Here is a 25777-nt window from a genome sequence, read left to right as displayed (position 1 = left end):
CTGCTTAATGATATCAGCCAATGGCTCGCCAAACAGTCTGTCTCTAGATAAAGGCAAACTGGTTAAACATTTTTTGGAACCAGCATCTGCCTTCCAGTCCTTTAACCACAAGGCTCTGCGCAAAACTACCGAATTGGCGGACGCCATTGAGGTGCGGCTGGTAGATTCTAGGACCGCATTGATAGCGTAAGACGCAAACGCCGACATCTGCGTGGTAAGGTGCGCCACTTGCGGCACTGCTGGATGTATGATAGCATCCACTTTTGCTAAGCCAGCTGAAATAGCCTGGAGTGCCCATACGGCTGCGAATGCCGGAGCAAACGACGCGCCGATAGCTTCATAGACAGATTTTAACCAAAGGTCCATCTGTCTGTCATTGGCATCTTTAAGTGAAGCGCCATCCTCCACTGCAACTATGGACCTAGCTGCGAGTTTGGAAATCGGGGGGTCTACCTTTGGACACTGTGTCCAGCGCTTGACCACCTCAGGGGGGAAAGGGAAACGCGTATCTTTAGATCGTTTAGAGAAACGCCTGTCTGGGTGAGCGTCGTGCTTCTGGATTGATTCTCTGAAGTCAGAGTGATCCAACAAAGCACTCAATTTACGCTTGGGATAAAGGAAACGAAACTTCTCCTGCTCCGCAGCCGCCTCTTCTGCTGAAGGGGCTGGGGGAGAAATATCCAACAGCCTATTGATGGCTGAGATAAGGTCGTTTACCATGGCATCCCCATCAGGGGTATCCAGGTTGAGAGGGGTTCCAGGATAAGACTCCTGATCACTCTCTTCAGACGCATCACAGGGAGACTGATTGCGCTGAGACCCTGAGCAGTGTGAAGACGTCGAGGGTCTTTCCCAGCGAGCTCGCTTAGGGTGGCTGGGGCTATCATCTGAGTCATAATCCTCGGCCTGTGAAGCCGGGGACCCCCCTGTGGGCTGGATTAATTCCAAGTGAGGGGGACCTGAGGACAGAGGCCTCGCCGTGCCCAAAGACTGAGCCCCATGCATAGATTGCAAGGTTTCAAGGATTTTTGCCATAGACACAGACATATTATCTGCAAAAACTGCAAAGTCTGTCCCTGTCACCGGGGCAGAACTTACAAGCGTCTCAGCCTGGGTCACTACCCCTCCTGACTCCGGCTGGCGAAGCAGCACCGGGTCGGAGCATTGCACACAATGGGGGTCATCGGAACCTGCTGGTAGATTAGCCCCACATGCAGCACACGCAGTATACACAGCCCTAGCCTTGGCAGCCTTGCGTTTTGAGGATGGCATGTTGTTGCTTCCTGGGATATGCAGCCAGAAGCGACCTCACAGTGCAAGACATACAATCTCTCTATATCCTACACAGTACACCGATACACCGTGAGGCACTAGAGGGACCAGCACAGAAAAAACGCTTACCGCCCGCTTAAAAAGCGGGTGTGTGGTCGCCAGATAGCCCCTAGTCCAGGTCTCCCAGAGCCTTGCGTCCTTCCTCCAGCCAGACATGCATGTAATGGCTGCCGGCGTCCTGAGAGAGAAGGGGGGCGGGCCCTGGGCGTTCCTGGCTAAGAGCGGGAAGCCTGCTTCCCTCTGTGCCTAATGTGAGGGCTGGAGCATGTAAATCAGGCTCCAGCCCTCGTCGCTGCTAGCGAACAGCGTCTCTCCCCTACCCTGAATGACAGGGTGGGGGCGGGAACGAATCGGAGCTGCCGGCGTCCTAGGCCCAAAAAGCCGGGGACTCAATTTATAACCACCGCCGCCGTAAAAGCGCGGACGGCGGATCCCCGGCGCACCACAAGTCACAGCAGCGCCGCCCGGTCCAGAGGGGGTCGGCGCTGCGTTCCCATACACAAAAAATCCCCCAGTAATCTGTAGGGACACGAACTCCAACGTTGCGGTCCCCGGCGCACTACAACACCCAGCCAGCCCGGAGTGTGTCTGTGCCTGCCGGGGACACAGAGTACCTGTATGATGCAGGGCCTGTCCCTGATCGTACTCCTGCTCCGTCTCCATCAGGTTCTAATGGGTCTGTGGATGGAGCCCGGCGTCAGAGCTGAGAGGCCGGCAGGATCCCACTTCCACAGAGCCCTCCAGGGGATGTGGAAGGAAAACAGCATGTCAGGCTCCAGCCCTGTACCAGCAATAGGTACCTCAACCTTACAACACCATCCAGGGGTGAGAAGGGAGCATGCTGGGGACACTATATGTGTCCTCTTTTCTTCCATCCGAAATAGTCAGCAGCTACTGCTGACTAAAATCTGTGGAGCTATGCATGGAATGTCTGACCTCCTTCGCACACAAAGCTAAAACTGGAGAACCCGTGATACCACGGGGGGGGTATAGCCAGAGGGGGAGGGGCCTTGCACTTTTAATGTAGTGCTTTGTGTGGCCTCCAGAGGGCAGTAGCTATACCCCAATCGTCTGGGTCTCCCAATAGAGCGCTGAAGAAATGGCCGTATAGGAAGTCATAGCCTCGGCTTGTTACATGTATATACACATTTGCAGTTGTGCGCCCCCGGCTGTACAATACATAGGGTCATCAGCATTGATCAGGAGGGGCAGTGCACACAACGCATGCGCTGAAAGGGATCGGTGCCACTCACTGCAGTATGGTATCAGACTCTTTAGCAGGGGTCGGGAACCTGTGGCTCTTTTGATGGCTACATCTGGCTCGCAGACAAATCTTTAATATGGGGGAGGGGGGAAATTTAAAAAAAAAAAAAAAAAAAAAGGTTCATTTTAAGAACCACAAGGCTTACCAGGGCACCAGTGATGGCAGGGTCGGCGATACTGCGGGCTCGTGGAGTATTGCAGCGATGGGCACTGTCTGCAGACTGCTTTGAATTTTCTGCAAGACAGGCTTCAGGAAAATGGCCGTAGAGGAGGCACGTGCGCAAATAGGACTCCACAGCCATTTTCTTGAAGTCCATCGCATCTATCTGCACACGTGCTGCCGCCATCTTCTTGTAGTCTATCGCGTCAACTGTGGGAGATACAAAGCAGATCAATGGTCCTCGCCGCCGCAAAACCCCACGAGCCAGCGGCAGTATTGCAGACCCTCTGCCGCACACTGAGCCACAACACCCCCTCTTCCGAGCCTGCCAGCAGATCAATGGCATGCGCCGCTATAACACCCCATGAATCCACAGCAGTATCGCCGACCCTCTTGAGCTGTGACACCCCCTCCTCCGTGCCTGCAGCATCCCCTACCTTGCCTCCTGGGACCTTCTTAACTGCTCCCAGTATGACTCTCACAGAATTACATTTTAAAGAAGGGAATTTTGTTACTTACCGTAAATTCCTTTTCTTCTAGCTCCAATTGGGAGACCCAGACGATTGGGTGTATAGCTACTGCCTCCGGAGGCCACACAAAGCATTACACTAAAAAGTGTAAGGCCCCTCCCCTTCTGGCTATACACCCCCCGTGGGATCACGGGATGCTCAGTTTTAGTGCCAAAGCAAGAAGGAGGAAAGCCAATAATTGGTTTAAACAAATTCAATCCGAAGAACATCGGAGAACTGAAAACCATTCAACATGAACAACATGTGTACCCGAAAAAACCAAAAATCCCGAAGGAAACAGGGCGGGTGCTGGGTCTCCCAATAAGAGCTAGAAGAAAAGGAATTTACGGTAAGTAACAAAATTCCCTTCTTCGGCGCTCCATTGGGAGACCCAGACGATTGGGACGTCCAAAAGCAGTCCCTGGGTGGGTAAATTAATACCTCATGTTAGAGCTGCAAAAACAGCCCTTCCCTACAAGGAGGCAACCGCCGCCTGTAGGACTCTTCTACCTAGGCTGGCGTCCGCCGAAGCATAGGTATGCACCTGATAATGTTTGGTGAAAGTGTGCAGACTCGACCAGGTAGCTGCCTGGCACACCTGTTGAGCCGTAGCCTGGTGTCGTAATGCCCAGGACGCACCCACGGCTCTGGTAGAATGGGCCTTCAGCCCTGAAGGAACCGGAAGCCCGGCAGAACGGTAGGCTTCAAGGATTGGTTCTTTGATCCATCGAGCCAGGGTGGATTTGGAAGCCTGCGACCCTTTGCGCTGACCAGCGACAATGACAAAGAGTGCGTCCGAGCGGCGCAAGGGCGCCGTGCGGGAAATGTAGATTCTGAGTGCTCTCACCAGATCTAACAACTGTAAATCCTTTTCATACCGATGAACTGGATGAGTACAAAGAGAAGGTAAGGAGATATCCTGATTAAGATGAAAGGAGGATACCACTTTAGGGAGAAACTCCGGGATCGGGCGCAGCACTACCTTGTCCTGGTGAAACACCAGGAAGGGAGCTTTAGATGACAGCGCTGCTAGCTCAGACACTCTCCGAAGAGACGTGACCGCTACCAGAAAGGCCACTTTCTGTGAGAGTCGAGAAAGTGAAACATCCCTCAGAGGCTCGAAGGGCGGCTTCTGGAGAGCAACTAGTACCCTGTTGAGATCCCATGGGTCTAACGGCCGTTTGTACGGAGGGACGATGTGACGAACCCCCTGCAGGAACGTGCGTACCTGAGGAAGTCGTGCTAGACGCTTTTGAAAAAATACAGATAGCGCTGAGACTTGCCCTTTAAGGGAGCTGAGCGACAAACCTTTTTCCAACCCAGACTGCAGGAAGGAAAGAAACGTAGGCAATGCAAATGGCCAGGGGGACACTCCCTGAGCAGAGCACCAGGATAAGAAAATCTTCCACGTTCTGTGGTAGATCTTAGCAGACGTGGGCTTCCTAGCTTGTCTCATGGTGGCAACAACACCTTGAGATAATCCTGAAGACGCTAGGATCCAGGACTCAATGGCCACACAGTCAGGTTCAGGGCCGAGGAATTCAGATGGAAAAACGGCCCTTGTGACAGCAAGTCTGGTCGATCTGGCAGCGCCCACGGTTGTCCGACTGTGAGATGCCACAGATCCGGGTACCACGATCTCCTCGGCCAGTCTGGGGCGACGAGTATGACGCGGCGGCAATCGGACCTGATCTTGCGTAGCACTCTGGGCAAGAGTGCCAGAGGTGGAAACACATAGGGCAGCTGGAACTGCGACCAATCCTGCACTAAGGCGTCTGCCGCCAGAGCTCTTTGATCGCGAGACCGCGCCATGAAGGCCGGAACCTTGTTGTGCCGAGACGCCATTAGGTCGACGTCCGGCATTCCCCAGCGGCGACAGATTTCCTGAAACACGTCCGGGTGAAGGGACCATTCCCCTGCATCCATACCCTGGCGACTGAGAAAGTCTGCTTCCCAGTTTTCTACGCCCGGGATGTGAACTGCGGATATGGTGGAGGCCGTGGCTTCCACCCACAGGAGAATCCGCCGGACTTCCTGGAAGGCTTGCCGACTGCGTGTCCCGCCTTGGTGGTTGATGTATGCCACCGCTGTTGAGTTGTCCGACTGAATTCGGATCTGCTTTCCTTCCAGCCACTGTTGGAAGGCCAGTAGGGCCAGATACACTGCCCTGATTTCCAGAACATTGATCTGAAGAGTGGACTCCTGCTGAGTCCACGTACCCTGAGCCCTGTGGTGGAGAAAAACTGCTCCCCACCCTGACAGACTCGCGTCTGTCGTGACCACCTCCCAGGAAGGGGGTAGGAAGGACCTTCCCTGTGATAATGAGGTGGGAAGAAGCCACCACTGAAGCGAGTCCTTGGCCGTCTGGGAAAGGAGGACTTTCTTGTCTAAGGACGTCGACCTCCCGTCCCATTGGCGGAGAATGTCCCATTGAAGTGGGCGCAGATGAAACTGGGCAAACGGGACTGCTTCCATTGCTGCCACCATCTTCCCTAGGAAGTGCATGAGGCGTCTTAAGGGGTGCGATTGACCTTGAAGGAGAAACTGCACCCCTGTCTGTAGTGACCGCTGCTTGTCCAGCGGAAGCTTCACTACCGCTGAGAGAGTATGAAACTCCATGCCAAGGTATGTCAGTGATTGGGTCGGTGACAGGTTTGACTTTGAAAAGTTGATGATCCACCCAAAAGTCTGGAGAGTCTCCAGCGCAACGTTTAGGCTGTGTTGGCATGCCTCTTGAGAGGGTGCCTTGACGAGCAGATCGTCTAAGTAAGGGAGCACCGAGTGTCCCTGAGAGTGCAAGACTGCTACCACTGCCGCCATGACCTTGGTGAACACCCGTGGGGCTGTCGCCAGACCGAAGGGCAGGGCTACGAACTGAAGATGGTCGTCTTCTACCATGAAGCGTAGAAAACGCTGGTGCTCTGGAGCAATCGGCACGTGGAGATAAGCATCTTTGATGTCTATTGATGCTAGAAAATCTCCTTGAGACATTGAGGCAATGACGGAGCGGAGGGATTCCATCCGGAACCGCCTGGTTTTTACGTGCTTGTTGAGCAGTTTTAGGTCCAGAACAGGACGGAACGAGCCGTCCTTTTTTGGCACCACAAACAGATTGGAGTAAAAACCTTGACCTCGTTCCTGAAGAGGAACAGGGATCACCACTCCCTCTGCCCTTAGAGAGCATACCGCCTGCAAAAGGGCATCGGTTCGGCCGGGATGTGGGGAAGTTCTGAAGAACCGAGGCGGAGGACGAGAACTGAACTCTATCCTGTACCCGTGAGACAAAACGTCTGTTACCCACCGGTCCTTGACCTGTGGCAGCCAAATGTCGCAAAAGCGGGAGAGTCTGCCACCGACCGATGATGCGGAGGGAGGAGGCCGAAAGTCATGAGGCAGCCGCCTTGGAAGCGGTTCCTCCTGTTGCTTTCTTTGGGCGTGAGTGAGCCCGCCAGGAATCTGTGCTCCTCTGCTCCTTCTGAGTCCCCTTGGACGAGGAGAATTGGGCCCTGCCGGAGCCTCGAAAGGACCGAAACCTCGACTGTCCTCTCCTCTGTTGAGGTTTGCTTGATCTGGGCTGGGGTAAGGAAGAATCCTTACCCTTGGACTGTTTAATGATTTCAGCCAATTGCTCACCAAACAGTCTGTCACCAGATAATGGCAAACTGGTTAAGCATTTTTTGGAAGCAGAATCTGCTTTCCATTCCTTTAACCACAAGGCTCTGCGCAAAACCACAGAGTTGGCGGACGCCATTGAGGTACGGCTCGTGGAGTCTAGGACCGCATTGATAGCGTAAGTCGCAAACGCAGACATTTGCGAGGTTAAGGACGCCACCTGCGGCACTGCTGGATGTATGAGAGAGTCCACCTGTGCCAGACCAGCTGAAATAGCTTGGAGTGCCCACACGGCCGCGAATGCTGGAGCAAACGACGCGCCGATAGCTTCATAGACCGATTTCAACCAAAGGTCCATCTGTCTGTCATTGGCATCTTTTAGTGAAGCCCCATCTTCCACTGCAACTATGGACCTAGCCGCAAGCCTGGAGATTGGGGGGTCCACTTTTGGACACTGGGTCCAGCGTTTGACCACGTCAGGGGGAAAGGGATAACGTGTATCCTTAAGACGTTTGGAGAAACGCTTGTCTGGACAAGTATGGTGTTTCTGGACTGCTTCTCTGAAGTCAGAGTGGTCCAGAAAAGAACTCAATTTACGCTTGGGATACCTGAAATGGAATTTCTCCTGCTGAGCCGCTGCCTCCTCCGCTGAAGGGGCAGGGGGAGAAATATCCAACAGTCTATTGATGGCCGCTATAAGATCATTTACCATAGCGTCACCATCAGGAGTATCCAGATTGAGAGCGGCCTCAGGATTAGACTCCTGATCAGCTACCTCTGCCTCATCATACAGAGAAGCCTCTCGCTGAGACCCTGACCAGTGTGATGACGTCGAGGGTCTTTCCCAGCGAGCTCGCTTAGGCTGCCTGGGACTGTCGTCCGAGTCAGAGCCGTCAGCCTGTGATGCCTGAGACCCCCTTGTAGCCTGGACTAGTTCCAACTGAGGGGGACCTGGGAACATTGCCTCAACAGTGTCCATGGTCTGAGTGACCGGCCTGGACTGCAAAGTTTCAAGAATTTTTGTCAGTCACAGACATCTTATCAGCAAAAACTGCAAACTCTGTCCCAGTCACTGGGGCAGGGTTCACAGGCGTCTCTGCCTGGGCCACTATCACCATAGGCTCCGGCTGACGAAGTGGCACAGGGACCGAACATTGCACACAATGGGGGTCAGTGGAACCTGCCGGTAGATCAGCCCTACATGCGGTACAGGCAGCATATAAAGCCTGTGCCTTGGCACCCTTGCTTTTTGCGGATGACATGCTGTTGTCTCCTCAGAGCAATAGGGTATAAGCCAAGAAGCGACCGTACAGTGCAATATATAGGTACAGACAAAAAGTACACTAAATAACACTGTGGCACTAGTGGGGTCAGCACTTTTGTGCTGCTTACCGCCCGCTAAACAGCGGGTGTGTGGTCGCCAGAATCCTTTGTCTGGGTCTCCCAGGGCTATGTCCGTTCTCCAGCTCAGACTGCATGCAGGAATGGCTGCCAGCGTCCTGTGAAGAGGGGCGGGCCGTGGGCGTACTGCAGACAAAAAGCGGGAAACTGGCCTCTCACTGTGCCCAGTGAGAGGGCTGGAGTATGTAAATAAGACTCCAGCCCTCGGCGCTGACTATTGTACAGCGTCTCTCCCCTTCCGTGATTGACAGGGTTGGGGGCGGGAACGAAGCGGAGCTAGGCCGCAAAAGCCGGGGACTAGATTTATGAGCGCTGCCGCCGTAAAAGCGCGGTCAGCGCGAGTCCCCGGCGCACTACAAGTCTCAGCCGCGCCGCCGCTCCAGGGGCGGTCGGCGCGGTAGTTCCCAACACAGAAAAGTCACTCAGCAAAGCTGTAGTGACTAAGACCCATGCGCACATCGCTAGTGTCCCCGGCGCACTAGCACACCCAGCAACTCTGGCGTGTGTCTGTGCCTGTCTGTACGGGGACACAGAGTACCTGAATGTTGCAGGGCCATGTCCCTTACGGCACTCAGCTCCGTATCCAGCAGGATCTCCGGGTCTGTGGATGGAGCCCGGCCTCAGAGTCTGGAGGCCGTTAAGATCCCACTTCCCCAGAGCCCTTCAGTGGGATGGGGAAGGAAAGCAGCATGTGGGCTCCAGCCTCCGTACCAGCAATGGGTACCTCAACCATAACAAACACCGCCGACACAAAGTGGGGTGAGAAGGGAGCATGCTGGGGGCCCTAGTATGGGCCCTCTTTTCTTCCATCCGACATAGTCAGCAGCTGCTGCTGACTAAACAGTGGAGCTATGCGTGGATGTCTGACCTCCTTCGCACAAAGCTTGAAAACTGAGCATCCCGTGATCCCATGGGGGGTGTATAGCCAGAAGGGGAGGGGCCTTACACTTTTTAGTGTAATGCTTTGTGTGGCCTCCGGAGGCAGTAGCTATACACCCAATCGTCTGGGTCTCCCAATGGAGCGCCGAAGAAATATGGCATTCATGGCTCTCCGCCACAAAGGTTCCTGACCCCTGCTCTATAAAATGGATATCCACTACTAGGACAACCCCCCTTCCCTTGAAAAATAAACACATCCAAAACACTTTACCCTAGAACGCATACCTGGGCCTTGCAGGCCTGCTAGGTTACTTTTTTCCTATGGTTGCGCGTTATAGGGTTAACTCCCACGACTTGCGTGATATTGAGCCCTGCAGCCTATCAGCTGCTTCCTTTGGACCTCCAAAGTAAATTAGTGGCACAGAACTGCCCATTCTGCCCGCCCTACACCCAGCCTTGGCACCAGGTAACGTCACCTGTGCAGTCACAACCTTCCCTTTAAATGCCGATCCCCCCCCCCACACACACACACTTCCAGCGGCGGCAGCAGTAACGTGCAGACCGAGGGGCTCATTTCTGTACTTAGAACTTTATTGATGCAAGATCTCACACGACCTGTGACCAATGAAAAAAGTGCAGCCCCCTTAAGCAGCATGCAGTGCCCTCCACCGATCCAGGGGACCCCGGTTGGGGATGTACTTCACGCCGCAGCCATCGGGAATGAGACGCTTCTCAGTGACCATGTCCTCAAAGTCCTCAGAGTTGAACTTCGTGAATCCCCACTTCTTGGAAATGTGGATCTGAAGAGGGAAAGATGGACACAAAAGGATCAGACCAATGTTGTGGACAGATTTGCCCAGCGTACCCCCCCCCCCCCGATGCCACGTTACCTTCTGACGTCCGGGGAACTTGAACTTGGCTCTGCGCAGAGCTTCCACCACATGCTCCTTGTTGGAGGTCTTGGTGCGGATGGACATGATCACTTGTCCAATGTGGACTCTGGCCACTGTGCCCTGAGGTTTCCCAAAGGCACCACGCATCCCAGTCTGGAGCCTATGAGGAAAAGCAGGGGCATTACATACCACGCAGCACGCCACGTGCCAGGCTCCTGTCTGAGGCCCTTCATGCACCACGCACACGTAGCCGGGGGTCTCTGTACGCAGCCATTGTGCACCACGCTCTGATGGCAGCAGGAGCGGCCTAATCACTGCAGACAAGACCACGTTACCTGTCAGCTCCGGCGCAGGATAACATCTTGTTGATGCGGATGACGTGGAATGGGTGGAGACGCACTCGGATGTGGAAACCGTCCTTGCCACAGCTCTTCACCATGTACTTGTTGGCACAGATACGGGCAGCCTCAAGAGCTAAGGACAGAAGCGGCGTGTTATATGGTAAATATTAACGTGCTTTTCTCGCGTGCTTTTGCAGCTGCTGCCTGACATTGAGTGCTGCAGCTCTTTCCACATTAGGCTGCTTTCACACATCCGGTTTTTCCTGCGCGGCACAATCCGGTACATTGCAGAAAAAACGCAACCGGTTATTTTTGCCGCCGGTTGCTTTTTTTTCGCATAGACTTACATTAGTGCCGTATTGTGCCGCATGGGCTTGCATTCGGTCCGGATTTTGCCGCATGCGGCAGATTTAGCCGACGCGGCGGCCGGATGGAACGTAGCCTGGCACTTTTTTTGTCTGGCGAAAAAAAAACGCATCGTGCCACATCCAGCGTGATTTCCAATGCATGCCTATGGACGCCGGATGCGGCGTCCTGCGGCAAAAAAAAGCATCCGGCCGCCGCATGAGTTTTTTTCCACTGCGCATGCTCAGTAGCTTGCCGCAACCGGCAAAAACCGGACGAGCCGCAGCTAAAAACCTTATGCAAAGGATGCGTTTTTTTCGCCGCATCCATTGCATAGGTTTTAGAGCCAGATTGGCCGACACTGCTAAAACCGGCTGTGTGAAAGCAGCCTTATGAGGCACTGAGGAACACGTGCTGTGTGATCAGCAGGGATCCGGCACAGATTCTGGCGGCTCCGGGCACCGCAACGCCTCCATGAAGGGAGCAGCCCAGGAGAACCCCCGCCTTGTGATGATGTCTCCAAGGTCCCTTAGAGCACTTTGTACGAGGCACAAAGCACATACACAACCAAGGATGTTACTGTCTGCAGCCATTGCACACCAGCTCACGATGGGGCACGAGATGGTCGGCTTAAGTAGCTGCAAATCTAATGTTTTGTGCCAGCGCATATATCACCGGTACAACATCTATACAGTTTGGTGCAAAAAAGTATAAAATAAAAAAAGCTATCTAGGTCCATCCTTCCTCCACTAATTATACACTTATCACTAAATCTATAACACAATCTTCACTGTACTGAGGAACTCATCCAGCCCTGATATAAAAGCTGTTATAGTGTCTGCCATTACTACCTCTTGTGGTCTGTATTTTACAATCTGAGTGCTCTAACTGTAGAGAACCCTTCCCTATTTAGCTGCTGGAATAGCATTTCTTCTACTCCGTGAGTGCACCTGGTCCTTCGTATTGTATTTAGAAGGACCAAGTCATCATGTTCCTTCCACAGAAGGCGTATAGCGAAACGTGCATGTAGGGACCGTGCCGGCGCTATCATTAACATTAACATGAGGTATTCACTATTTATTTTAAAGTATTTTTTTTGTTGGGATTCTCCTTACTCCGCTCTGACAGTGACGGCAGGCTTTGTACTGCTCTGACTTAGACCATCTTGTTTTTCATTTTTCTACATTGTCACGGTCCTTTTTGATTGATGAGAATCCCTACACCAACCATTATCCTGTGTTGCAGTTCTCGTGTTTAGCTATGTTGGCGCCACCTGCTGACCACTGTTTATAACATCTGTATTTGTTATTTTTTAACAATTTTCTAATAAAGAATTGTATTTTTTTAAATTACTTGGCTGTTGTACAGAATCTCTCTTACATAGTTACATAGTTACTTAGGTTGAAAAAAGACCTAGGTCCATCTAGTTCAACCTTCCTCCACCAGTTGTACATTTAGTCACTAAGTCATTTATAACCAACAATGTTTTGTGTACTGAGGAAATCATCCAGCCCTTTTTTAAAAGCCGTTATAGTATCTGCCATTACTACCTCTTGTGGTAGGGCATTCCACAGTCTGACCGCTCTAACTGTAAAGAACCCTTTCCTATTTTGGTGTCGGAATCGCTTTTCTTCCACTCGCAGTGAGTGCCCCCTCTTTGAATCTTGATTTCTGTATTTGCCATTTTCCATGTCTCTATTTTTATGCACCCTAAAATCTTGCTTGCTTTTGCAGCTGCTGCCTGACATTGAGTGCTGCTGCTCAGCTTACTTGTACCCAGAATCCCTCGCTCTCCTGTTCTGTAGTCCCGAGTTTACTTCCATTTAGTGTATACGCAGCTATAGGATTACTCCGTCCTAGGGGCATTACTTTACATTTATCAACATTAAATCTCATTTGCCAAGTATCTGCCCATTCTGACATCTTATCCAGATAGTTTTTATATTATATATTAATATTGTACTATCAAGATCAGTTTTTAATATCCTACATAGTTTGGTGTCATCAGCAAAATCTGACATCTTATCAATCCAATCTACAAGGTCATTAATAAATAGATTAAAAAGAATCAGTCCTAGCACAGATCCCTGCGGTCCCTCACACTGGTCCCCCCATCTTATCCAGATCTTTTTGTAATATTGTACTATCAAGGTCAGTTTTTAGTATCCTACATAGTTTGGTGTCTGCTGCTCAGCTTATTTGTAACTAGAATCCCCCGGTCTCTCTCCTGTTCTGTAGTCCAGTATATATATATATATATATATATATATATATATATATATATATATATATATATATATATATATATATATATATATATATATATATATATATATATATATATATATATATATATATATATATATATATATATATATGTATCACTATCTGGCCATCTGGAGTGCAATTATTTTAATTCACTAATTTTTAGGGCTCAGTGAGGGTAAGCCAACGTGGAACGGGGGTGCCCAAAACATTTACAATGTCATACCCTCCGTTGGCAAGTAGGAGCTAGATCCCATAGGGCGCTATTGGGACCCCATATATTTAGCTCCTCCCCCCTCATAGGTCCTTGTGTTTATAACCACTGGGTGTCTAAATTTTAATATATACTAATAAAGATAATTTTAAGTGAATTTGAGGTTTTCCGCTCCTGTAAAACTACACTGTCATTATATACGTTTTTTGTAGTCCAGAGTTTACTTTAATTTATACACCGCAATAGGATTACTCCACTATGAAACTACAACTCCCAACCTCCACGACAGTCACGATGCTGGGAAATGCGGTTTCAGAAAAGCTGTCAGAGCGCAGGAGGCTGCAGATCTCCATTTTAGAGGTCCACGTACCTTCGGATGACAGCTGCTCGTACTCGTCGGACACCATGTGACCACATAGTGGGAACTCGTCCACCTTGGCCTTTTTACGACCCAAGTCGAAGATTCTGATTTTTGGATCTGGAAATGATAATTAGGACATGTTTGAGATGAGAGATTACTCCACTGAGGCCAGAAATTAAGAAATTGGTGCATCGGAACAGACACGGGCGCAGCCTCTGTGCTGTCACATGAGCGTGGATGTCACCAAGGTCCCTTAGAGCACTTTGTACGAGAGACAAAGCACATACACAACCAAGGGCGATACTGTCTGCAGCCATTGCACACCAGCTCACGATGGGGGCACGAGATGGTCGGCTTAATTAGCTGCAAATGTGTTAGCCTCCGCTGCCCCCCACTCCCCCAAGATATACAGGTTACCCCCGGTATACTATCCCACCACTCACCTGGGACACCCCGACAAAAGCGGGATTTGGGGTAGGGCTTGTTTTTGCAGTATCTGTAACTAAACACAAACAGTCATGTTAGCAGAAAAGCTCATCAAGATTAGACCTGACCCGATGCGTATTGGGGGATTATAATCCCCCAATACCCAAGGATTATTACCATAATGTGGTCAGAATCACTGCACATTAAAATTCCACATAATCAGACCAAATACAATAATGAAGGGGACCCCCATATCCAGGATAACCCTTTATTTGGTGACTAAGCCAAATGCAGCCTCTAAAAGTTAACAGCTTTAAAGGGAATCTGTCACCAGGTTTTTGCTCCCCCATCTGAAAGCAGCATAATGTACAGACAGAGACCCCGATTCCAGCGATGTGTCACTTACTGAGCCGTTTGCTGTCAATGTTTTTTCTGCTGCAGCTTTAGCAGTTATGCAGAGCTCAGGTATATGCTGGACTACCTGCAGCACAAGTAGTCCTGTAATGATAATCTACTGCTGATTAACCATGAGTTTATCAAAACCACACTAAGCAGCCTAGTAAGTGACACATCGCTGGAATCAGGATCTCTTTCTTAATGCTGCTCTCAGATTAAGTGGCCAAAAACCTTGTGACAGATTCCCTTTAACCTCTTAAACCACCCCCCCCCCCCTCCCCCCCTCCAACAGCTATAACTTATTTTTCCATCCTCAGATGGGCAAGAATTGGTTTTCTGAAACTTGAGTGTCTTGATCTGGGAAAAAAAAAAAAAGATTCTCCAGATCCAGAGATATATAAAATCGCAAACATTTGCTTGTGTCGCTATTTTCAGACCACAGCCGTGAGTTTGCTTTTTTGTGCTTTTTATTTTGGGTTTTATATGACTGTCAAATTACGTACAGCCATTATCCATTGATGGTCAGTATAGCTCATCCTCTTTTGATGGCATCTTTTACCAAAAATGCTTTTTTTGGAAAGTGCCCCCACTTTTACAAGTGGTCACAGTGCAGGCCTCCAGATTTTCCCCTTAATCAGATTTTTGCTGATAACCCGCAGCACGGACCAGCTGAATCTGCGCTGCAGAATACACGGACTTGGCAGCGTTGTACTCATCATCCTCAGTGCGGGATGGACTCAGGCTTTTCCAGCGCTGACTCCCACACCGATGAGCAGACGCTGCCCAGGTCAAGTGTATTCCGCAGCAGACTTCCGCTGGTCCGTGCTGCAGGTTACAAGCAGTGATCATACAGCAAAGGCCAGCAATAGAGTCCTTTTGAGCGAGACTGGACAAAAGCTTTTTTTTTTTTTAGCCCCCACATCTTTCTCTGTGATTGTCCCATACACCTCAGGGTCCCCTATGACGTTCCAATTGTGGCATCACATGACAGGAGCCTTTAGAAGACCCCAATGATCTTATAATGGGGGAGAGGACAGTAATGGGCACCCCCTATATTTATATTACACAGTTCATATGGATTAATCAGCAGTGATCGGAGCTCGGCTCTGGTCGCTGCTGTATAATGGCCACTGCGGCTTCACCTGCCTCCGCTAGGAAGCTTAGAAAATAAGCACAGGCCATTGAGGCGTTAATATATGACCAGTATTACTGCATCATGGGAAATGTAGTTTTAGTATTATACTAGATGGCAGCACTAACTCCCAGCATGCCTTGCCAGCATAATGTCGCCCATATGAGACTATCCATCGGTTATTAGCCCCCTCTATAGACTTCTATAACGCGCAGTCGCCCGCGTGCCCAGGCCTGAGCCCGGCACATGGCGGAGGCGCCCCCCAGCGCTTATAACTCACCAGCGGGCGGGTCTGCGGCCCATGATGGCGCCTTATACCTACAGGAGACAAAAAGAAAAGCGAGCAGTGAGCGTAAAGCGCGGAAATCCCGGCACCGACCGGACAGGAGCGGCCGCACGAACCGCCGCCTCACTCACCTCGCCGAAGCCAAAGAGGAAGCCGCTGCGCCTGCGCACTCACTTATATACGCGCCCCGCCTCCAACGTGACGTAAGAGACGTCCTTCCTGAGACGATTTGAGCGTCGGCGCTCTACTGTCTGACGTACATAAGCGGCCATTTTACCGGAGACCAAACCTCATTAAGAAAGAATGTAAGGTCTACAGTAACATGTCTTCTCAGGAAAGGACAGGCATGAGGTAATATTTAGTTAATTCGATGTTTGCATGTATAGGTCTGTGTATAGGTTGAGGTCTGTGAAATCACCGTGTCATCATGAGGTAATATTTATTTCACTCGAGGTCTGTTATGTATAAAATGTCTTCTGCGTCTCAGTCCTGTCAGAATGACTCAGCGGTGACAATAAGAGACATACCGGTGATAAAAATGAAAAATATCATAAAACTAAGAGCATTGGGTGACTTCTATCCATTCTGTGCTAAAAGCGGGTGCGCAGGATGAGATAGAAGGAGTATTGGTCTGTGCCAAGTCTGAGGGCACGGTGTAATACCTGACACGGACTAAGGACACGAGTGGCGCTATGTCTGGAAGAAAACAAGAGTGTCTACATGACAGAGGCAATAATGCATAAATTAGAGTGCCCAAGAGTGCTAAGAATAACAACCAGAGCGTCCGTATATCACAGCCAGAGCGTCCGTATATCACAGCCGGAGCGTCTGTATATCACAGCCAGAGCGTCTGTATATCACAGCCAGAGCGTCCGTATATCACAGCCAGAGCGTCCGTATATCACAGCCAGAGCGTCCGTATATCACAGCCAGAGCGTCCGTATATCACAGCCAGAGCGTCCGTATATCACAGCCAGAGCGTCCGTATATCACTGCCAGAGCGTCCGTATATGACAGCCGGAGCGTCCGTATATCACAGCCGGAGCGTCCATATATCACAGCCAGAGCGTCCGTATATCACAGCCGGAGCGTCCGTATATCACAGCCGGAGCGTCCGTATATCACAGCCGGAGCGTCCGTATATCACAGCCGGAGCGTCCGTATATCACAGCCGGAGCGTCCGTATATCACTGCCAGAGCGTCCGTATATGACAGCCAGAGCGTCCGTATATGACAGCCGGAGCGTCCGTATATGACAGCCGGAGCGTCCGTATATGACAGCCAGAGCGTCCGTATATCACAGCCGGAGCGTCCGTATATCACAGCCGGAGCGTCCGTATATCACAGCCGGAGCGTCCGTATATCACAGCCGGAGCGTCCGTATATCACAGCCGGAGCGTCCGTATATCACTGCCGGAGCGTCCGTATATCACTGCCGGAGCGTCCGTATATCACTGCCAGAGCGTCCGTATATCACAGCCAGAGCGTCCCTATATCACAGCCGGAGCGTCCCTATATCACAGCCGGAGCGTCCCTATATCACAGCCGGAGCGTCCGTATATCACTGCCAGAGCGTCCGTATATCACTGCCAGAGCGTCCGTATATCACTGCCAGAGCGTCCGTATATCACTGCCAGAGCGTCCCTATATCACAGCCAGAGCGTCCCTATATCACAGCCAGAGCGTCCCTATATCACAGCCGGAGCGTCCCTATATCACAGCCGGAGCGTCCGTATATCACTGCCAGAGCGTCCGTATATCACTGCCAGAGCGTCCGTATATCACTGCCAGAGCGTCCGTATATCACTGCCAGAGCGTCCGTATATCACTGCCAGAGCGTCCCTATATCACAGCCGGAGCGTCCCTATATCACAGCCAGAGCGTCCCTATATCACAGCCGGAGCGTCCCTATATCACAGCCGGAGCGTCCGTATATCACTGCCAGAGCGTCCGTATATCACTGCCAGAGCGTCCGTATATCACTGCCAGAGCGTCCGTATATCACTGCCAGAGCGTCCGTATATCACTGCCAGAGCGTCCGTATATCACAGCCAGAGCGTCCGTATATCACAGCCGGAGCGTCCATATATCACAGCCAGAGCGTCCGTATATCACAGCCAGAGCGTCCCTATATCACAGCCGGAGCGTCCCTATATCACAGCCGGAGCGTCCCTATATCACAGCCGGAGCGTCCCTATATCACAGCCGGAGCGTCCCTATATCACAGCCGGAGCGTCCGTATATCACAGCCGGAGCGTCCGTATATCACAGCTAGAGCGTCCGTATATCACAGCCAGAGCGTCCGTATATCACAGCCGGAGCGTCCGTATATCACAGCCGGAGCGTCCGTATATCACAGCCGGAGCGTCCGTATATCACAGCCGGAGCGTCCGTATATCACAACCGGAGCGTCCGTATATCACAACCGGAGCGTCCGTATATCACGGCCAGAGCGTCCGTATATCACGGCCAGAGCGTCCGTATATCACGGCCAGAGCGTCCGTATATCACGGCCAGAGCGTCCGTATATCACAGCCAGAGCGTCCGTATATCACAGCCGGAGCGTCCGTATATCACGGCCAGAGCGTCCGTATATCACGGCCAGAGCGTCCGTATATCACAGCCAGAGCGTCCGTATATCACGGCCAGAGCGTCCGTATATCACAGCCAGAGCGTCCGTATACAGTTACATAGGTTGAAAAAAGCCTCCGCTCCATCTAGTTCACCTTCCTCCACTAATTATATATTTTGTCATTAAGTCATCTCTAAACAGACAATGTTGTTTACTAAGGAAATCATCCGGCCCTGATATAAAAGCTGTTGTAGTATCTGCCATCACTACCTCTTGTGGTCGCATTCCACAGTCTGACCGCTCTAACTGTAAAGAACCCTTCCTATTTAGCTGCCTGGTCCTTAGTATTGTCTTTGGAAGAAATAAGTCATGTGCCAGTCCTTTATATTGACCACACATGTATTTATACATATAAATGAGATCTCCTCTGAGACGTCTTTCCCACCGCTCATCATACGGGCGGCCTCCATTACTCATCGTACGGGCGGCCTCCATTACTCATCATACGGGCGGCCTCCATTACTCATCATACGGGCGGCCTCCATTACTCATCATACGGGCGGCCTCCATTACTCATCGTACGGGCGGCCTCCATTACTCATCATATGGGCGGCCTCCATTACTCATCATACGGGCGGCCTCCATTACTCATCATATGGGAGGTCTTCCATTCCTTGTAATAGTCTAGTTGCCGCCTTTGAACTGACTCTAACTTCTGAATGTCCTTTTTAAAATGTGGAGCCCAAAATTGGATCCCATATTCCAGATGTGGCCTTACAAGTGATTTATAGAGGGGTAACAATACGTTGGGATCACGGGATCTAATCTCTCTTTTTATAAACCCTAGAATCTTGTTTGCTTTAGCAGCTGCTGCCTGACATTGAGTGCTGCTGCTCAGCTTACTTGTACCCAGAATCCCTCGCTCTTTCTTCTGTTCTGTAGTCCCGAGTTTACTTCCATTTAATGTATACGCAGTTATAGGATTACTCCGTCCTCGGGGCATTACTTTACATTTATCAACATTAAATCTCATTTGGAAAAGTATCTGCCCATTCTGACATCTTATCCAGATCGTATTGTAATATTGTATCAAGGTCAGTTTTTAATATCCTACATAGTTTGGTGTCATCAGCAAAGACTGACACTGTACTATCAATCCCATCCACAAGGTCATTAATAAAGAGATTAAAAAGAATCGGTCCTAGCACAGATCCCTGTGGTCCCCCACTGCTCTCGGTACAGATCCCTGCAGTCCCCACTGCTCCCGGTACAGATCCCTGCGGTCCCCCACTGCTCATGGTACAGATCCCTGCGGTCCCCCACTGCTCCCGGTACAGATCCCTGCGGCCCCCACTACTCCCGGTACAGATCCCTGCGGTCCCCCACTGCTCCCGGTACAGATCCCTGCGGTACCCCACTGCTCCCGGTACAGATCCCTGCGGTCCCCCACTGCTCCCGGTACAGATCCCTGCGGTCCCCCACTGCTCATGGTACAGATCCCTGCAGTCCCCCACTGCTCCCGGTACAGATCCCTGCGGTCCCCCACTGCTCATGGTACAGATCCCTGCGGCCCCCACTGCTCCCGGTACAGATCCCTGCGGCCCCCCACTGCTCCCGGTACAGATCCCTGCGGCCCCCACTGCTCCCGGTACAGATCCCTGCGGTCTCCCACTGCTCCCGGTACAGGTCCCTGCGGTCCCCCACTGCTCCCGGTACAGATCCCTGCGGTCCCCCATTGCTCGCGGTTCAGATCCCTGCGGTCCCCCACTGCTCCCGGTACAGATCCCTGCGGTCCCCCACTGCTCCCGGTACAGATCCCTGCGGTCCCCCACTGCTCCCGGTTCAGATCCCTGCGGTCCCCCACTGCTCCCGGTACAGATCGCTGCGGTCCCCCACTGCTCCCGGTTCAGATCCCTGCGGTCCCCCACTGCTCCCGGTACAGATCCCTGCGGTCCCCCACTGCTCCCGGTTCAGATCCCTGCGGTCCCCCACTGCTCCCGGTACAGATCCCTGCGGTCCCCCACTGCTCCCGATACAGATCCATGCGGTCCCCCACTGCTGACTATAGCCCATTTAGAGAATGTACCATTTATGACTACTTTTTGTTTCCTATCTTTTAGTTAATCCTTACCCTTTTGCATATACAGGGTGGGCCATTTATATGGATACACCTAAATAAAATAGGAATGGTTGGTTATAGCAACTTCCTGTTTGCGGCTCATTAGTATATGGGAGGGGGGAAACTTTTCAAGATAGGTGGTGACCATGGCGGCCATTTTGAAGTCGGCCATTTTGGATCCAACTTTTCTTTTTCCCAAAGGGAAGAGGGTCATGAAACGCATCAAACGTATTGATGGTGCACCAGCTTGGTGGTAAAACTCAGGGAACATGTCAACTTCAGTGCATAAAGAGGGGAACACATCATCATGTAGCAATTTCAGATAGCCAGTGGCATTGAGGTTTCCATTGATGAAAAATGGCCCCACGATCTTATTACCCCATATACCACACCATACCATGAGATGTGCAGCATCTGAAACAACAAATACTGGAAGCCTGTGCTAGCATTTCTTTTGCAGTGGTGCTATCAGTGTGTCAAGAGTGGGAGAAGAGGGTTGCATTGACAATCCAACACAAAGGGCAGCACTTTGAACACATTTTATAAGTGCTCATAAAATTGTAAATAACTAATGAGCGTCCATATATCACAGCCAGAGCGTCCGTATATCACAGCCAGAGCGTCCATATATCACAGCCAGAGCGTCCGTATATCACAGCCAGAGCGTTCGTATATCACAGCCAGAGCGTCCGTATATCACAGCCGGAGCGTCCGTATATCACAGCCGGAGCGTCCGTATATCACAGCCGGAGCGTCCGTATATCACAGCCGGAGCGTCCGTATATCACAGCCGGAGCGTCCGTATATCACTGCCGGAGCGTCCGTATATCACTGCCGGAGCGTCCGTATATCACAGCCGCAGCGTCCGTATATCACTGCCGGAGCGTCCGTATATCACTGCCGGAGCGTCCGTATATCACAGCCGGAGCGTCCGTATATCACAGCCGGAGCGTCCGTATATCACAGCCGGAGCGTCCGTATATCACAGCCGGAGCGTCCGTATATCACTGCCGGAGCGTCCGTATATCACTGCCGGAGCGTCCGTATATCACAGCCGGAGCGTCCGTATATCACAGCCGGAGCGTCCGTATATCACAGCCGGAGCGTCCGTATATCACAGCCGGAGCGTCCGTATATCACAGCCGGAGCGTCCGTATATCACAGCCGGAGCGTCCGTATATCACAGCCGGAGCGTCCGTATATCACAGCCGGAGCGTCCGTATATCACAGCCGGAGCGTCCGTATATCACAGCCGGAGCGTCCGTATATCACAGCCGGAGCGTCCGTATATCACAGCCGGAGCGTCCGTATATCACAGCCGGAGCGTCCGTATATCACAGCCGGAGCGTCCGTATATCACAGCCGGAGCGTCCGTATATCACTGCCGGAGCGTCCGTATATCACTGCCGGAGCGTCCGTATATCACTGCCGGAGCGTCCGTATATCACTGCCGGAGCGTCCGTATATCACAGCCGGAGCGTCCGTATATCACAGCCGGAGCGTCCGTATATCACAGCCTGAGCGTCCGTATATCACAGCCAGAGCGTCCGTATATCACTGCCGGAGCCGGAATGAATAAAGCTTTGTTAAAACCAAGCCCACCATTGTTTTTCTTGTGAAAATTCTCAATATGTTTGATGCGCTACATGACCCTCTTCCCATTGGAAAAAATAAAGTTGGATCCAAAATGTCCGACTTCAAAATGGCCGTCATGGTCACCACTCATCTTGAAAAGTTTCCCGCCTCCCATATACTAATGATACACAAACAGAAAGTTGGTATCACCAAGGTGCATCCATGTAAATGGCCCACCCTGTATTTTCCCCTAGTCCTTGCTTCTGGAGCTTCAGTATAAGGCTATTATGTGGTACAGTATCAAATTCCTTTGCAAAGTCCAAAAAAATCACAGCTGCATTAGCAATATCCAGATTTGCAATTAACCCCTCATAGAACCCCAACAGGATGGTTAGACATGACTTATCTTTCATGAATCCATGCTGTTTGTCAGTTATTATATTATTTTCTGCAATATATTTTTGCATGTTATCCCTTAAAATGCCCTCAAAAACTTTTCACATTACTGATGTTAGACCTACTGGCCGGTAGTTACCTGGAACAACCCTCTTACCTTTATTAAATATCGGTACCACATCAGCAATCCTCCAATCCTAAGGCACCAACCCTGTTACAAGCGAGTCTAAGAAAATTAGGTACAGTAGTCTGTCAATTACTGAGCTCAATTCCCTCAATATCCGTGGATGAATGTCATCTGGCCTGGGGAACTGTCAATGTTTAACTTACTCAAACGCAGGCGTACTTCTTCTTGTGTTAAATTAATTATATTGTGTTGTGAACTTTGATTTTTGACTTGTTAAATGATCCCTGGAACAGTCAGTGACTTGGTGAACACAGATGAAAAGTGCCTGTTTAATATCTCAGTCTTTTCTTTGTCCTCCATAATTAACTTGTTATTATATTTTAAGGGGCCGATACCATTCTTTGTTTTCTTTTTGGCGTTAATGTATTTATAAAAAAATTTGGGATTTATTTTTTTTTCTTTGGCTCTGGGCTTGATGTATAACGAACCTGACAGAATTCAGGTGGCAGAGGCAAAGATCATGAACCTGACACACGGAGGCCATACTGCTGAGCATTATATTTCTAAGTTCAGACAATGGTTATCTGCAGTTCTGTGGAACAATGCAGCTCTCAGGTGTCAGTTTTACAGAGGCCTGTCGGATACCTCCACTCTCCTCCTTGTTAACTGGGGGATGCCATGACTCAGGCTGTCCGAATGGATTGCAGTATACGGGAAAGACGTGTGGCCCGACAAGGGGCTCCCTTCAATCCTTCCAGTCTAAGTCATCCACCTGAAATGGAGACCATGGAAGTCGGTGCAGCCAGCCCTGGAGAAAAGGAGAGAAGACGACGTCGCGATCTGGGACTCTGTTTCTACTGTGGTCACGCTAAACATTTTCAGAAGGACTGGATAGCACGCCCCCAGTGGACAAGCCGTCAGAAAACGCCTAAGTCTGGGTGATTATCGAGGGGTCACCCAGACTTCCAGGTACCTCTTAACTCCTCAGATTAAGTGTTAGTGTGTGTAGAATTACTTTATGATAACCCATTTATATCTGCATATGCTTTCATTGACTGTGGGTCTACAAAGAACTTTATTCATTCTGGGCTGGTTACAAAACTAGGTTTAGGGACAGTTAGATTGGAAAGACCATTTCAGAATGTCACCATTGACAGGATGCCGTTACCCCAGAACCTGGTCCAGTTTGTAACGGTGGAAGTCACTCTCAAGGTGGGATCTCTTCATACCGAGACCATCTCCTGCTATGTGATGGATAAGTTACCTGCGGGGGTTGGTATTGGGAATCCCTTGGTTACGTATGCATAATCCAGTCATTGATTGGTGACAGAGGGATATTGTCAAATGGGGTTCTTATTGTCATGAGAAATGTCTCAATTCTGTTCAGGTGTTCTCTGCTAGTCCGGAGGGTCTTCTGGAGTACCTGAGGGATTTCAGAGATGTTTTTTTCGGAAAAAGAGGCAGAGATCTTACCTCCCCATCACCCTTATGATTGTGCTATCAACCTTGTCCCTAATGCCAAATTGGCCAAAGCTCGCCTGTATAATTTGTCTGGTCCTGAATGGGCTTCCATGAAGGCATACGTAAGTAACAGTTTACAGAAGGGGCATATTCGTCCTTCCTCCTCTCCTGTAGCTGCTGGATTTTTCTTTGTTAAAAAGAAGGATGGTGGACTCCGTCCCTGCCTCAATTTCCGGAAATTGAATAAAATAACAATTAAAAATACCTATCTGCTTCCACTTATCTCTGACCCTTATAATCATCTTATTGGGGTCACATGGTTTTCTAAACTCTACCTTAGAGGGACTTACTTTAATACGCATCTGGAAGGGTGATGAGTGGAAGACGGCATTTTTAACGTCCGTGGGTGTGTTTGAAAATCTTGTTTTCCTTTCTGAACTGACCAATGCACCTGCTGTTTTCCAAAACTTTATGAATGATATTTTTCCTGATTGCATTGGAAGGTTTATTGGGTTTATCTTGACGATATTTTAATTTATTCTCCTGATTTGTATTCTCATTATGGACATATCAGTTTTGTTCTACAGAAACTTAGAGAAGATGGGACTAAAGGGGGCTTTACACGCTGCGACATCGCTAATGCGGAGTCATTGGGGTCACGGAATTTGTGACGCACATCTGGCCGCATTAGCGATGCCGTTGCGTGTGACACTGATAAGTGATTTTGCATCGTTGCAAAAACGTGCAAAATTGCTAATCGGCGACATGGGGGTCCATTCTTAAAAATCGTTACTGCAGCAGTAACGAAGTTGTTCCTCGTTCCTGCGGCAGCGCACATCGCTGCGTGTGACGCCGCAGGAACGAGGAAGCTCCCCTTACCTGCCTCCCGGCCACTGTGCGGAAGGAAGGAGGTGGGCGGGATGTTACATCCCGCTCATCTCCGCCCCTCCGCTGCTATTGGGCGGCGGTTTAGTGATGCTTCAGTGACGTCGCTGTGACGCCGCACGGACCGCCCCCTTAGAAAGGAGGCGGTTCGCCGGTCACAGCGACGTCGCCGGACAGGTAAGTATGTGTGACTGCACTGGGCGATGTTGTGCGGCACGGGCAGCGATATGCCCGTGTCGCGCAACAGATGGGGGCGGGTACTTACACTAGCGATATTGGGACCGATATCGCAGTGTGTAAAGTAGCCTTAAGTTAGAAAAATATATATTTGCCGTTCAAGAAATCTCATTCCTAGGGTTCATATTGTCAGCGATTTGGTTTAAGATGGACCCTGGAAAGGTGCAAGCCATAATTAACTGGGTCCAACCTAGCGACCTTAAAGCATTGCAACGTTTTCTGGGGTTTGCCAATTACTACAGAAAATGTATTAAGGGGTTTTCTCAGATTTTTAAACCTCTGACTGATCTCACACGTAAGAGGGCAGATCTGAGGGTTTGGTCGTCGGAGGCTGTTGGGTCCTTTCATAAGTTGAAAAAATGTTTTATGTCCACTCCGGTTCTTGTTCAGCCAGACTTCATGAGGCCGTTCATCATGGAAGTGGATGCTTCTGAAGTTGAGGTAGGAGCTGTATTGTCTCAATGTCCTAACACATTAACCAACTTGCGACAATGTGCCTTTTAATCGAAAAAATTCTCACTTGCTTACAGAAACAGATGTCGAAAATCATGAGCTGCTTGCTGTAAAATCTGCGTTTGAGGAATGGAGGG

General features: G+C 50.4%; 2 protein-coding genes and 2 non-coding genes across 5 annotated transcripts in view; 1 reads left to right on the top strand and 3 right to left on the bottom strand.

The window, feature by feature from the left end:
• Positions 1 to 9726: 9726 nt before the first annotated feature.
• RPL10 (ribosomal protein L10) lies at positions 9727 to 15916 on the bottom strand. The gene is made up of 6 exons (XM_075324601.1): positions 15810 to 15916; positions 14019 to 14077; positions 13585 to 13692; positions 10385 to 10523; positions 10047 to 10209; positions 9727 to 9956 (listed from the first exon to the last, which is right to left on the bottom strand). The coding sequence occupies exons 1-6, from the start codon at positions 15830 to 15832 to the stop codon at positions 9801 to 9803; spliced, it is 648 nt and encodes a 215-aa protein (XP_075180716.1). The 5' UTR covers positions 15833 to 15916; the 3' UTR covers positions 9727 to 9800.
• Positions 11247 to 11379, bottom strand: LOC142253833 (small nucleolar RNA SNORA70). The gene has a single exon (XR_012726864.1). It is a non-coding gene; the product is annotated as a small nucleolar RNA SNORA70 (small nucleolar RNA).
• Positions 13811 to 13944, bottom strand: LOC142253834 (small nucleolar RNA SNORA70). The gene has a single exon (XR_012726865.1). It is a non-coding gene; the product is annotated as a small nucleolar RNA SNORA70 (small nucleolar RNA).
• Positions 15917 to 16098: 182 nt separating the features above from the next.
• Positions 16099 to 25777, top strand: part of LOC142251627 (ficolin-1-like) — a 293970-nt gene continuing 284291 nt past the window's right edge. Inside the window, exon 1 of one of the 2 annotated variants that reach the window (XM_075324600.1) lies at positions 16099 to 16166. The gene's annotated coding sequence lies outside the window, so the exon portion shown is untranslated. The remainder of the gene's footprint in view (positions 16167 to 25777) is intronic. The other variant, XM_075324597.1, reaches the window with a different exon arrangement.

Source organism: Anomaloglossus baeobatrachus, chromosome 9 (assembly GCF_048569485.1).
Source record: "Anomaloglossus baeobatrachus isolate aAnoBae1 chromosome 9, aAnoBae1.hap1, whole genome shotgun sequence".
NCBI lineage: Eukaryota > Metazoa > Chordata > Amphibia > Anura > Aromobatidae > Anomaloglossus > Anomaloglossus baeobatrachus.
This window is presented reverse-complemented; position numbering and strand designations above follow the sequence as displayed.